A 14,397-nucleotide genomic window follows, 5' to 3' on the forward strand; every position below is an offset into this window, starting at 1 on the left:
ATGGGGCTTACTCCCAGGAAAGTGTGAAGAGGATTGTAGCCTAAACCTCATGCTTTGCTTGCTAGGAAGGCTTGCTTGCTGGACTGTTTTGTTTCTGTAGGCTGGAGAGCCTGCACCGTGGGGGGGGGGGTATTGGGCAAACACTCCCTGGGTTTTTTAAAGCAATCCCCTCTGTTGCTACCGCACCTGCCCGTGTGTGTGTGCGTGCACGTGCGCGCGCGCGCTCTCCACCTTGCTGCACGTGTTCTGGCTACAGAGGTTTTCCGCCTTCCCCTCTTCAGCCTCTTTGCTGGCTCAGGGGCTCCAAGAGTGTTACTGTTCCTTCACAAGGGGAACCTCTTCCATGGCTCCAGGGCTATTTCCGTGCCTGGGTGAGGCAGAGCCTTTTTGCAGTGTTTTGGGCTGCCAGCGAAGGGCAAAGGAAGCAAAGGTGTGTGTGAATTTCTGTTCCCCCCACCCCATTCGCATTGAGACAAAAATAAAAAATACGTGGATAAACAGGTTGCACCTGTACTGCCAGCACAGAGATGGACAAGATTAGTGAACTTTGGAGGAAGACATTTTGGATACAAGGACCTTGTAAGGCTCCACTCTACTGGCAAGGTAAAATGTCTTGTTGAAATTAACAAAGCAAAACAGAGAAGCTTAGGCATCTCTCTACATTTCTCTTATAGGTAGTATAGAGAGAAGGGGAGCTTTCCTCAAGTTTCTAACACTGCACCAGAAAATTTCCTGCTTTGCTGCTAGAAAACAAGTTACTGCATGTGTGTGCAAGAACAGTAGCTCATCTTACAATAAGACTGGAAAACTGGAAATCAGAAGAAAGAACTTGAGGCTATTGATCATTTAAGTTACAGGGTTGCACTTCAATGAAGTGACATGCACTGATTCCTTTAGGAATGTTTTCAGTTGGTCCCCAGAGCCACTATGTAGGGCTTCAGGAGGAAAAAAGTCACAAAATGCCTTTTCAAAAAAGCATTGTGCAGCAGGAAACTTTGCATTAAAGGACCTTCTTCCGTCATGCTTCTCCAGGTTTTCAAGTCCCTACAAATGGAAAACTAGAACAGAGAGAAAACTGAATGACAACCATTCTCCCTACTATTCTAGCTTTCAACCTTTGAGGTAGGAGGTTGTGTTTGGCAAGGGGAGTGTTCAAAAAATATTATCCCACACCTTAAGTGATGTACTCTGTATCTTTTTTAAAGAGCTCTATCACAATCACTTAACTTGCAGATTGTAATAGCAACAGCGGACCACCTATCAGTATTGTCCTAGGCTGCAATCCTATATAGTGCATACTTTTCTGGATATAAGCCCTACAGAATATAGTGGGTATACTTTTGTGTTGACATGTATAGGCTTGTGCTGTAAGCCGCTCAGTTCCAACTTTGGCGCCCCACAGCATAATATGGATTACATCAGCCATTTTCAACCAGTGTGCTGCAGAACATTGGTGTGCCACAAATGGTCACAGGTATGCCATGGGAATTTGGGGGGGGGGGGTCATTTATTAGTAGGGCTATTGGGCTATGAGCATGGTGTGCCTTGTCAATTGTCAAAAAATTGGTGGTGTGCCTTGACAATTTTAGCACCTTAACAGTGTGCCATAAGAAGAAAAAAGTTGAAAATCGCAGCCTGTTTTCCTTCATATGAAACAAAGGGTTAAAAAAATGAACATTCTGATTATAAATGAAATTTAATTTTGTGAAAGGCTTTATTTGACTTTTCATAGTAATAGTTGCAGGCAGAGAATCAGACTTAAATCACACCTTGTTGCAATTATAGAGTTTCTGTCTCTCAATTCTATCTTTCAAGCAGGACTGACAAGTTCAATTTTTTTTTTAAATGCTCCAAGCACTTTTCTTTGTGGTGCTGTTTAAATTGTTGGCAATAAAAAGTTGCTAGGAGCTTTGGAATGCTGCCTTCTTCTGTTTTCCACTGCCTTCCACAACTTGTATTGGCAACAAAAAAATTGGTTTCTAGAAATGTATAATTTTAATTATAAATTGCTTCAAAACATAAATGGAATTTAATTGGTTACAAAATATGTATTCTAACATAATCAGGAGATTGTTTCATAGAATTAATTTACTAAGGCATAGTAGTTCAAGTAAGTTTCACATTTTGAATCCTGCAGGCAAATAACAAACTGATTAGTAAATGTAATAAAGTAATTTATTTGCTGACAAGTGGAATTAAAGACTGCAATATCCTACTTGATCAATTGCCATTTTAAGAACATTAAAATTTCACATAATTATGCTATCTATATGGTATGCAGAACCTGAACTCCAGTACAGCTTCATCATTGTTGCATGAGTGATTTAATGTGATGTTTCAGCCAGGGTTTTTCTTTTTGGTTTATTTGTTTAACCAGGAAGTTTCTATAATGTAAAAGGAAATAATTACTTTCTGTAATGAAAATTTAGTCCTATTTTATTTATTTGGATTTCTAATACATCTTACTTCTTAGAGTGACTTTGCATGCTTGCTTTGGGCTGCTTTTTCTCTAAATCATGTTTCCCACCATGTCTTTGAAACCTTTTTTAAAAGGGAAAGGTGATTTATAAACTGTTTTAAATAAATATAAGGTCTTTAAAGTGTTGCCTATATCACCTTGGTATTTGTACTTGTAGAAATACTTAGGGACCTGCTCAGTTATTACTTAGTCCCAATGCTAGTACCTTTGGTGAGATCAGGAGTGGAGTTTGGACCCTCATTCCCTCATTACAGGGGAGGTGGGGGGGAATGAAGGACCAAACAAGAAAATCCATGTTTATTTGAACCCAGGAACTTCCCTGATCAAGTATTCAATACACCATACAAAGGAAGGTGGCAGAGACAGAAACGTGCAGGCTAGGGAGGAACAAGGGAAGCAAAATGCCAGCCCAAGTCTCACTCAAACAGCATACAAGCCCAATGGTTAAACAACAGCCCTGCAGAAGACAATGGAATACAGGACAGGAGAAAGTAACTAAAATTTGTAGGATGCAAGCTTTTATAAATATGTAAATGAGCATTTAGAAACATTAAACACTATACCAATAACTGTTTGTCAGGACATAATGATAATATAAATAAATTGCAGGAGATTCTGTCCAAATCAGTGGAAGATTGACCTATGTCTGTTAACATGTCAAGCATTTCCTGACATATTAACAGACAGCTGAATTTAGACCCTGAAGGTAATAACCAACAATAAAGAAATAGCTGATTTGTTAGCTTCTTGTTTAATTATTCCTGTCACTACATTCAAGTTCAAAATTCTATATTTGCCAGCACTGGGATAGCTAACAAAGTTTTTGTTTAGTTCTGCAGAATCTGGTACTCATTAAAGCTGTTAGACAAAAACCAACAAACTGATACACTTTTTGCTATTTTGAGGAGTTCGACGTGTGTCTACATATATACAATGAACTTCTTCAAAAGAAATGTTTATTATTGAAGTTTTCCATAAAAGCCATACATTCAACTCAATCATAATGTGTTGTTTTTGAACAGATAAATTATAGTCTTAGGCCACAATCCTAAATTTGCCACTTGGAAACACATGAAGAAAATTAACTGAATTTCCAGATAGCGGCCAGGATCCAAAGAGCTACTTAGACAAGCACACAGTCTTGCATGTATCCAATTTTTAAAACCCAAAACCATTTATCAATAAGCATGGGGGCACTTCCATTCAGAAAACACATTCAAAGCACATTTGGCACACCAAACTAGTTGCTTTTTCTTTGGATATTAACCAATATGTTTAGTACTGAGGTTACAGATGACACAATCCTAACACAGAAATACGAATACATACAGTTTGAATTCTACCCTGCCCTGAACCAAAGGCTCAAAACACATAAGTCAGCAGAACAGAATCAGATTTGATCTAATTCAGGCCAATTTTGCTTGCTCTCATTTATCTGCAGGTGTGCATCACTTAACAACGGAAATATGTTCTCCAATCCCTGTTATGTGAATGTTCATTAAGCAAACATTCAGCCCAATCTAGTGCCTTTGTTGTGTAAGAGAGTCGATGCCGGACACTAGCTGGTTGCACAGGCTATTGGACATAGATTGCCTCTTCTTTGCATTAAGAGCCTCTTTGTTGTGTAAACAGACACTCTGCTGCAGGCTATGGGAGACATGACTGCCTCATTAAGAGCCTCTTTGTTGTGCTTTGACCACTGTCATATATGCGGTTCGTCATTAAGCAGAAGGCTGTTAAGCAATGCACACCTGTATAAGCCCCAGAGGTTAGCCGAAACGTTGTCTTATAATGCTTCCAAAAAGTCCTTAGGCTCAGGCTTTGACAAATTTGCAATAAGAGAGGGTTCCATAATTGGGACTATGGGCATTATTCATAGGATACGGAGCGACTAAACCACTCACTAACTGTTTTCACACAACCAGACCTTGAATTAGTTTTAAACAAAATATGTCACATCAATACAACAGCATTAGAGAATGTTTTGATGTTACAGAACTTACCCCATGTTCTTTAGCAGCCATAACCACTTTAAATAGAATATCTTCCTCAACAAATGGTCTCACAGCATCATGGATGATGACTACTTCTGGTTTCTTGAGCAGGGAACTGAGAAATTTGTTCTCTACAAATATTTCTAGTCCATTGAAAATTGATCTATGACGAGTCGTTCCACCTTCAATCACTGTTGTTCGTTTGTGGCCATATTTTTTAATGACAGTCTTCATTATTTCAATATTCTCAGGAGACACCACTACGACAATATCAGATATCCAGCTGATTCTGTTAAGCATTGAAGAAAATAATGTTATGCACATACTTTAAGACCTTGCTTCCATTTAAAGTTTCTTCTAACTGTATATTAAAAATATTTATTGATAAAAGTATGTGTTGTCCTTTAAATCCCTCAATGGCTTAGGGCCAAAGTATTTCAAGGACTGTCTTCTTCTGCAAAAGATGGCTCATCCCCTGAGGTCACTTGGAAGAATCCTTTCTACAGACACCACCAATCTCTAAGGTTTAGCTGGAGGAAACAAAGGGAAGGGCCTTTTCCATAGCAGCACCACAACTGTGGAACTCCCTATTTAATTACAAACTGAACCCTCCCTTTTAGCCCTCCAGCTTGAAAGCTTAAGACTGTATCTTTTTTATACTTATGGTTACTTTATTGCTTTTATCACTGTTTTACTGACTGGTGTTTTTATACTAATTGTATTTTTATTGTATGATTTTATTTTTGTGTTGTGTTATTAACTGTAATGTTTGAGGTCATAAGCCCTGGTTCTCTTTTAGTAAAGAGAAGGGCAGGATGGATATATATTTCTCCAAAAGAGAAGATGGAAAGGTGAAGCAGGAAGATAAATTCGCTTCCCTGCATTTTCAGGAAGAAAGCTACATCCGTTCTAACCTTGTCCTACAGCTATCCCAACCATATTTTAAAATCCTGTTTACAATGATATCCCTAGTACAAAATACATGGCTAATTCTTCATGCCATTTTAATGAGTGGTCAGAGCTTGTCATATTAAATCTAAACTTTTTATCCAGAAATTGCATCTAACAAACTATAAGGATAAGAATTCCACTACAGGATAAAATACAATCAACTATCACCCCAAATTTTGCTTAAAGATTCATAATGTAATCTAGGCATGTTTTCAGATGATTCGTCTATTCTTTAATTAAAGCCAAATGGATAATTCATGTTTTCTATTAAGAGGTGATAATTATACTTGGGAAAGAAGATCAAAAGACAGTACAACCCACTTTCTTACAAACAATATTTTGTTAATTCTTACTGTCAGTATATTACATTTATCAACCTTACTCCCGTCTTTATATTAATCTTTCATTACCCTTATGAAAGGTAAGCACAAAAGCAATATAAAAACTTGAAGTACACGCTAGGGAAATTTAATATAGTAATGACATTATTAAGACAATATAGCAGAATTCTTCATTAAAAGTAGAGAATGCTGTAAGTAACATAAATCAATTTCAGACTTTTGCTAAGCTGACTTCATCAAGAAATAGAGCAACATAAACTGTAGTACAGTGGTTCCCAAATTTTTTGCATTGAGACCCACTGAAAAAAAATATTTACCATCCACTCAAGCCTCAGTGGCTATAAAGATTATTTGGCCATTGTACTCCCCCTAAATAGCAGATTGTTTAACCTTGATGCACATAGTCTAATCCGGTTTTTCTCAAACTGTGGATCAGGACCCACAAAGTGGATTGCAAGCTAATTTCAGGTGGGTCCCCATTCATTTCAACATTTTAATATACTAGATTTGATGCTATCGTGGCAAGTGACTGCATTGGGGGAAATGTTACAAATCTGTCCTTTAACAGTCTACTATATATATGCTTTTAACAATGACACTCAGTGGGACTTACTCCTGGGTAAGTGTGGGTAGGACTGCAGCCTAGGATTGTTAAAAATTTTCCTGCTTGATGACGTCACTTCTGGTCATGACATCACTTCTGGTTTGTCCCGACAGATTCATATTCTAAAAAGTGTGTCCCAGTGCTAAACATTTGAGAACCTCTGGTCTACTCTTGTCTAGTCTAGTCATAGTCTAATTATCAGTTTCATGACCCACCAAAAATTGGGTTGGGACTCATTGGTGGGCCACGGACTCAGTTTGGGAACCATTACTGTAGCATGCTGTGACTCTTCACTAAGAGAAATGAAATTATGGAACTTCCCACTTTATACTAAAGATGTATGTTTTCCAAATGTCCATTATTTTAGGCACCAGCTCTCAGAAGAGTTATATCATACTGTATCCATCCTCTGGAGGCAGGAGGTGATATTCGATATTGCCAGTTGAAGATACCTCTATCTGTACAGGAGTGCCCTATATGCATATATATGGCCATGGAATAAGTGGTGTCTTCAAATGAAGTCATTGTTTGTCAAGAAATAGGAGATCTTCAGTTAGAAGATACTGGAAGGAGGCCATAAATCAGTCGTTCTCAATCACTGTGCTGTGGCACACTGGTGTGCGGCAAATGGTCTGCAGGTATGCCACGGGAGTTTGGGGGAGGGTCATTTATTAGTAGGGGCATTGGGGGGTGTGGGGGATGCGAGCACCTCACCAACAGCATGAGGTGCCTTGTCAATTGTCAAAAAACTGATAGTGTGCCTTGACAATTTCAGTACCTTCTCAGTGTGATGTGAGATGAAAAATGTTGAAAATCAGTGCCATAAATGGTGGAGGTTTTCTTTTCATGTGTTTTCTAGAGAAGGGTACTAGCTGCTGATGAGACCCAGGGATTGAGGCAGGAGCCAATTAAGTTGTTAGCATGTCACAGTATAAAGTACTGTCAAAGCTCAAAGCAAGACACAGTAATCCTCTGGCATCTGTAAAGAATGAAGGCAACCCACCCAGGATATGGTCAAAGACGGCTTCTTGGAACAATTAACCAACAATTAATTATTCTTAGTTGTTGGAAAGAACAGGCTGTTCTTCTGAAATGAGGACAATCACTCTTATCCAGGTGCTTTTCCTTTCAGGCTATTCCCCCATTCACATGGAAAATAAGTTATCTGAACCATTCTTTGCAAGGGCAAAGTGAGACTTTGAATAACACCACAAACTGTAGTAAAGTGGGTTTATTGGTTGTGGGATGCATTACAATTTATACATAAGAACAGCCCCACTGGATCAGGCCATAGGCCCATCTAGTCCAGCTTCCTGCATCTCACAGTGGCCCATCAAATGCCCCAGGGAGCACACCAGATAACAAGAGACCTCATCCTGGTGCCCTCCCTTGCATCTGGCATTCTAACAGCCCATTTCTAAAATCAGGAAGTTGCACATACACATCATGGCTTGTACCCCGTAATGGATTTTTCCTCCAGAAACTTGTCCAATCCCCTTTTAAAGGCATCCAGGCCAGATGCCGTCACATCCTGCGGCAAGGAGTTCCACAGACCAACCACACGCTGAGTAAAGAAATATTTCCTTATGTCTGTCCTAACTCTCCCAACACTCAATTTTAGTGGATGTCCCCTGGTTCTGGTGTTATGTGAGAGTGTAAAGAGCATCTCTCTATCCACTTTTTCCTTCCCATGTATAATTTTGTATATCTCAATCATGTCCCCCCTCAGGCGTCTCCTTTCTAGGCTGAAGAGGCCCAAACGCCGTAGCCTTTCCTCATAAAGAAGGTGCCCCAGCCCAGTAATCTTCGTAGTCGCTCTCTTTTGCACCTTTTCCATTTCTACTATATCCTTTTTGAGATGTGGCGACCAGAACTGGACACAATACTCCAGGTGTGGCCTTATCATCAATTTGTACAACGGCATTATAATGTTAGCCGTTTTGTTCTCAATACCCTTCCTAATGATCCCAAGCATAGAATTGGTCTTCTTCACTGCCGCCACGCATTGGGTCGACACTTTCATCAACCTGTCCACCACCACCCCAAGATCTCTCTCCTGATCTGTCACAGACAGCTCAGAACCCATCAGCCTATATCTAAAGTTTTGATTTTTTGCCCCAATGTGCATAACTTTACACTTACTTACATTGAAACGCATCTGCCATTTTGCTGCCCATTCTGCCAGTTTGGAGAGATCCTTCTGGAGCTCCTCACAATCATTTCTGGTCTCCACCACTCGGAAAAGTTTGGTGTTGTCTGCAAACTTAGCCACCTCACTGCTCAACCCTGTCTCCAGGTCATTTATGAAGAGGTTGAAAAGCACCAGTCCCAGGACAGATCCTTGGGGCACACCGCTTTTCACCTCTCTCCATTGTGAAAACTGCCCATTGACACCCACTCTCTGTTTCCTGGTCTTCAACCAGTTCTCAATCCAGGAGAGGACCTGCCGTCTAATTCCCTGACTGTGGAGTTTTTTCAGTAGCCTTTGGTGTGGGACCGTGTCAAACGCCTTCTGAAAGTCCAGATATATAATGTCCATGGGTTCTCCCACATCCACATGCCTGCTGACCTCAAAGAACTCTAAAAGGTTTGTGAGGCAAGACTTACCCTTATAGAAGCCATGCTGATTCTCCCTCAGCAAGGCCTGTTCGTCTATGTGTTTTGAGATTCTATCTTTGATGAGGCATTCCACCATCTTACCCGGTATAGATGTTAGGCTGACCGGCCTATAGTTTCCCAGGTCCCCCCTCTTTCCCTTTTTAAAGATAGGTGTGACATTGCTATCCTCCAATCCTCTGGCACCGTGGCCGTTTTGAGGGACACGTTGCATATTTTAGTCAAGAGATCAGCAACTTCATTCTTCAATTCCTTAATACCTCTTGGGTGAATGCCATCAGGGCCCGGTGACTTACTGATCTTTAATTTATCAATTAGGTCTGAAACATCTTCTCTTTTAACCTCTATCTGAGGTTAACCAATCCCAATTGGTCTACCATTCCCAATATACTTCTCCGGTTAGCCGGACAATCCGTTCACCAACTGGGAGAGACTAAAAACCCAATTGTGTACCTCAAATACACCAGTCTGAGTGGCATACATTCAGTCATCTGTCCTCAGATGCCAACAAGGCGTCTGCCATTACATTCTATTTTCCCTGATGGATGGGCCACAAATACTGGCACAATGCCAAGCTGACGCACCCCAGGTGCTGGTGCAACTACTATTGACAGAAATCTCCTAACAGGGCAGAAGTATGGACAGGACAAGGAGGAGTTGACATATATCATATCCTAACCTCCCTGAAACTAAGGACATGCCCCAGATGCCAGAAAACACAATGCCAATGACAGAGATGATGTAGGAAGGGGAAAACCCATAGGGAAGAACAGAGAAGGGAAAACATCTCCCACCAATCCCTCCACCTTGCCCACTTTCAAAGCACAGGATGCATATTACACAATCACAGCAGCTCCAGCTCCAGTACTTAAGCACCTGCCAGGGAGACATGAATGCAGATAGCAGGCCTCTCGCTGTTCACACTTAGAGCACACACAGGAGAACTTTGCTGGAGAAAGGGCACTTGGCCCAGAAATGAAACACTTTGCACAAACAACCTGTTGCCCATCATAACATGCATGGCAAGATACTTTATTAACATATGTCTTCTCAAAATTCTTATTGCACGCTGCAAATTCTTATTGCAATTTGGGCACCCCACCATCCATAGGAAGGTTTTGCATAGGCGTGAATAGAAGCAGCAGTGGGTGACAAATTCAGACAGCGGAGAGACATGTACCACCCTTGGAATACACACTTGAGTCAGTAAGCAAGTTATCAAGAGCTCAGAGCAAATTTACAACCCAACTGGGCTTCCCAGTGCCCAGAGGAACAGCAGTGCAAAAATGGCGACCACTGTTTCCTGCAGGTGCAGGGAAGCCACCAGCGGTCTCCTCAGGGAAAAGGGATTTTCATCCCCTTCCCCCAAGAAAGGCCCCAGAACCCAAAATGGGGCCTCTCTTGTCTGTGCTGGCTATTTTGCCGGTGCAGCTGAGAAAACTTCCATGTTGGGCTTTGCAGTTCAACACAGAGGATAGGATCTGGCAGAGCAGGGCTCTGCTGTTCCTACCCTCCTCCTGGGTTGGTCACTCCCCTGCTATGAAAACCTGCACTGTCACCCAGTGGTGCAACTTATCATAGGGCACCCCTGCAATGTTGCCATTTGGAACTGAGGCCCAGCACCAACAGGTGCGATTCTCCCTGGGTGCCATGGACATGCCTTACAACACATTTGTGATACCTAGCACTGGAGCTTAGCACCAGTGCTCAGACAGTTTAGGACTGGGCCCTTAATCTCCAACAAGATGGTATCCCCAAGTGATATACACCAATTATCCCCATTTACCCATTACAGCTCCAATATTAAGACAGTCATAATGGGGTCACAGTTTCACCTAAATACTGCACTGCAAAATCCCCAAATTGTATGGCTGCCCCTTCATATCAAAGCAGAATATGCCTTTGCACCACTATTGAGGACAGGTTGTAAAAGAAGGAATTGAGCTGACAGCTCTTTTCTGGTTTTAGTGTCGCCAAACTCATTCATTTTCCTAAGACATGAGGATAAGGTTTAGTTAGAGCTGGCCCAAAACCTTCCAGCACCTGAGGCTGCATCCCTTACCACATGATGTACCAGCCTCTGAACCACCACCTCATACTCCTTGGACTGGAAGAGGAAATGCGTAAGAGTTGTGCTCTAACTCAACACTCTCTTTATTGTCTCCCACAAGATGGGAGGAATAGCAGTTGAGGCAAGTGGATGTACAGAGGTAGGCAACCTCCTGCCTAGTCTGCTGCCTGTCTCATTTGGCCTCATGATGGGACCAACCCTGGGTGTTGGACCAATCCTGCTGTGCTGATTTTATTAGGCTTGTTTCACTGTTCTGTTTGTTCCATATACCCCTGCTATTTGGGCAAAGAGGCACTTTTTTCAAGTAGTGCTCCTCTTATATTTAGCAGGGGGAGAGTAACTGCCCCTCTTCATTCCAGCAGTGTCTTTTTGCTGGTATTTCTTCTGCATCTTTTAAGATAGTGAGCCCTTTTGGGACAGGGAGCCATTTAGTTGTTTGATTTTTCCTGTAAACCATTTGTGAACTTTTTGTTGAGAAGTGATATATATTCTTTATTATTATTATTATCTTGCATAGCACAATTGCCCATTCTTTAGCTGGACAGTGTTAATTACTAGTCGGGCCCCACCCAGAGGCCTAGGATGTCATAATGTATTTACGAATGTGTGCTAAACCAAGCAGGGTAGCTTTTTGAATTTGACCAATAGTAATTTTGTCAATGTTCAGATGTTTTAAATGCAGTTCAAGCATTTTTAGAACTACACCCGGTATACCACTCACAACACGGATAACCACTGCTGGTTTGCAACCTAGTCTTTGGATTTTAATTTTTAAATCCTGATATTTAGTAATTTTCTCATCACTATGTCAATAATGGTCACTTTTTTTTTCTCTTACTGTAGTATCTGATGTATTGTGTGCCAAAACTTTATCAGTTCGTAATCGAAAATCCCATATGATCTTCACATTCTCATTTTCTGGTTTATGCTCCCACCAGTTAACTGCTTTGGTGCTGTAATTTCTGCATAAATGCCAATGGATCATTTGAGCAAATGTATTATGTCTACATTTATAATCTGTCTGTGCAATTTTCTTGCAGGAACTAAGTATATGGTCAACTGTTTCTTTGGTTTCTTTGCACAGTCTGCATTTTGCATCATTCCATGATTTTTGAGTTCTGACCTTTATTGCATTTATGGCCTGCTCTTGGGCTGCTAGTAATTCTGTTTCTTTCTTTGGGGTTCCAGATGTTAACCATATTATTATTACTATTATTATTATTCCAGACTACATGAAACACAGTTGTATTAATTGCTCAACACCAGTTAACAAGTGTCAGCCTGAGACCTATCACCTAAGTGTCAGCGAAGTATGTACGATATTCCTAAAAGCACCATTTTTTGCAGATCTAATGGTGTTATTTCAGTAAGCTGCAGTTGCTTAAAGTAATTCACAAAACTTTTCAAATTCCAAGTGTCCTGATGACAATGGGGACCACTTTGGTATATTTTGTCCATAGTTGTGAGATTTCAACAGCCAAGTGTCAGTACTCTGTCATTTTTTCTAGTTCTTTTTCATTGACTGTGTTTTGCCAGATTCCAAGGCCAAGCTCCACCTAGAAAGCCAATGCCCATTTTAAGCTAATTAGCTCTCCTTCTTTCTCCAACAATGGCTGTTGTTCTACCCTGCAGTACTGCTGGGCCCCACTACCAGGGTAGCTTCCCTGTCCAACCTGCCACGGTCCTTCTTCCTCCCCTCCTGCCAGCAGCTCCTCCCACCACTATAGCAGCACCTTGATCCTCAGCAGGTCTTGGGCATGGCAGCCACACACCAATCTCCAGTGTCTCCAAAGTCCAATCATCCATTTGTCCTTTAGTCAGGTTGGAACATCAGTAGTTCCAGTAGTCCATCAGCCATTAGTTCCTCAGTCCATCAATTCACTCTCCAGTTTTCCTCCTTCTACTACCCACAAACCCTTCCTGCATCAGGTGCTCCTTATATCCCTAGAGACCTCATTGCCTCTAGTGGCTGCAACTGTGCAGCATACTCTGTCAAAAGCCCAGGCCTTAACCCTTAAAGGGGACACTGCTGACACCACATCCTATCTCCTCCAGAGATCTTGCACATTTCCATTACACTCTGGCATTTCCAGGAACTACAATATCAATTAACCAGACATTTCAATTTTCTATTATTGTTATATCATTATGTTCAGGTCCATTTGAATTTTAAAGTCCCACAGGATCTTGACTTGTTCATTTTCCAACACCTTCTCAACCTGATGTTCCCAAACATTTTTCGATGCTGGCAGATTATACTTTTAACATAATGACCAGTGGATTAATTTTGCGACTCTATCACGTCCGACTTTGTAATCCATCTGTGCGATCTTACTATATTCACAAATAAGATGAAACACAGGGCTCAATCCTAATACGGCTCACGCTAGCTTACCATACAGCATGTCTGTGGCCCTCAGCATTGGTCCAGTGCTGGTGCTAGGTCAGATTTGGCTAGCCCTGGTGGACTGTTATTGCTATGCCACTCTGCGATCATGCACACCACTGGCAGCAGAGAGGTAGGTGGTGGCATGGGAGGAAGCAAGGAGGAAGTGTTCCAGGTAGGGAGGAGGTGGGCAGAGAGAGGGTGTGCTGGGGAAGGAGCAGGGTGAGAGGGAGGTGTGACCAGTGGAGCAAAGCTCACACCCTGAGCCTCTGTGTTGGGGCTTCACTGGGCTGTGTTGTGGCCCCTTGGGTCACGACAGAATCAAGTAGCCCCATTATGGGACTACTCGTCTTACGGGGGGGAGGGGACAGAAATTCCTTTCTCCTGAGGAGCCACTGGTGCTGCCCTGGTTGCATGTTTGATGCAGCGGCATCCATTTTTGGTGCCACTGCAGCCCTGTGCACCAGCTAACTCAGGATTGGGCTAACAGCCTCATCTTTTTCTTGGCATGCTCTGCACTTAGGGTTTTCACCTCCTTTCTGAATTTTAATCTTCATAACATTTGTAATTAATAATAATTAATTATTATTATTGTTATTATGACATTTTCACACAGTCAGGTCAGTGTTATTGACTGGTCTGTTTTATCCAGACATCTAGTCCTTCCCAAGGACCTGGGATGCATGGTTTTTATTCTATAAATACTGTTGCAAAATGTAAGCCACAGAAATTACCATCAATCAACTGCAAAAAGTTGATGGTAATTTCTGTGGCCCCTATGCTGTTCAGGTGCTCTTCATTGCCAATCACCACTGGGATCACTTTGGTCTTCTTCTGCCACAGCCATTGAATTTCTACTTGTAAATCTTTTTATTTTTCCCCCAGTTCTTTTTCTTCCACTGTGCTGTCCCCTTGTATTGCTATAGCAATAATTTTGACTTGTTTTTCTTTCCTC

The 14,397-nt window shown here is 41.5% G+C and overlaps 1 protein-coding gene across 1 annotated transcript in view; it reads right to left on the minus strand.

Moving 5' to 3' along the window:
* Positions 1-14,397, minus strand: part of CRPPA (CDP-L-ribitol pyrophosphorylase A) — a 75,898-nt gene that overhangs the window by 57,589 nt on the left and 3,912 nt on the right. Inside the window, exon 2 of the mRNA XM_066628397.1 lies at positions 4,483-4,762. Within this exon, the coding sequence (XP_066484494.1) occupies positions 4,483-4,762 (280 nt within the window). The remainder of the gene's footprint in view (positions 1-4,482; positions 4,763-14,397) is intronic.

Source organism: Tiliqua scincoides, chromosome 5 (assembly GCF_035046505.1).
Source record: "Tiliqua scincoides isolate rTilSci1 chromosome 5, rTilSci1.hap2, whole genome shotgun sequence".
Taxonomy (NCBI): Eukaryota; Metazoa; Chordata; class Lepidosauria; order Squamata; family Scincidae; genus Tiliqua; species Tiliqua scincoides.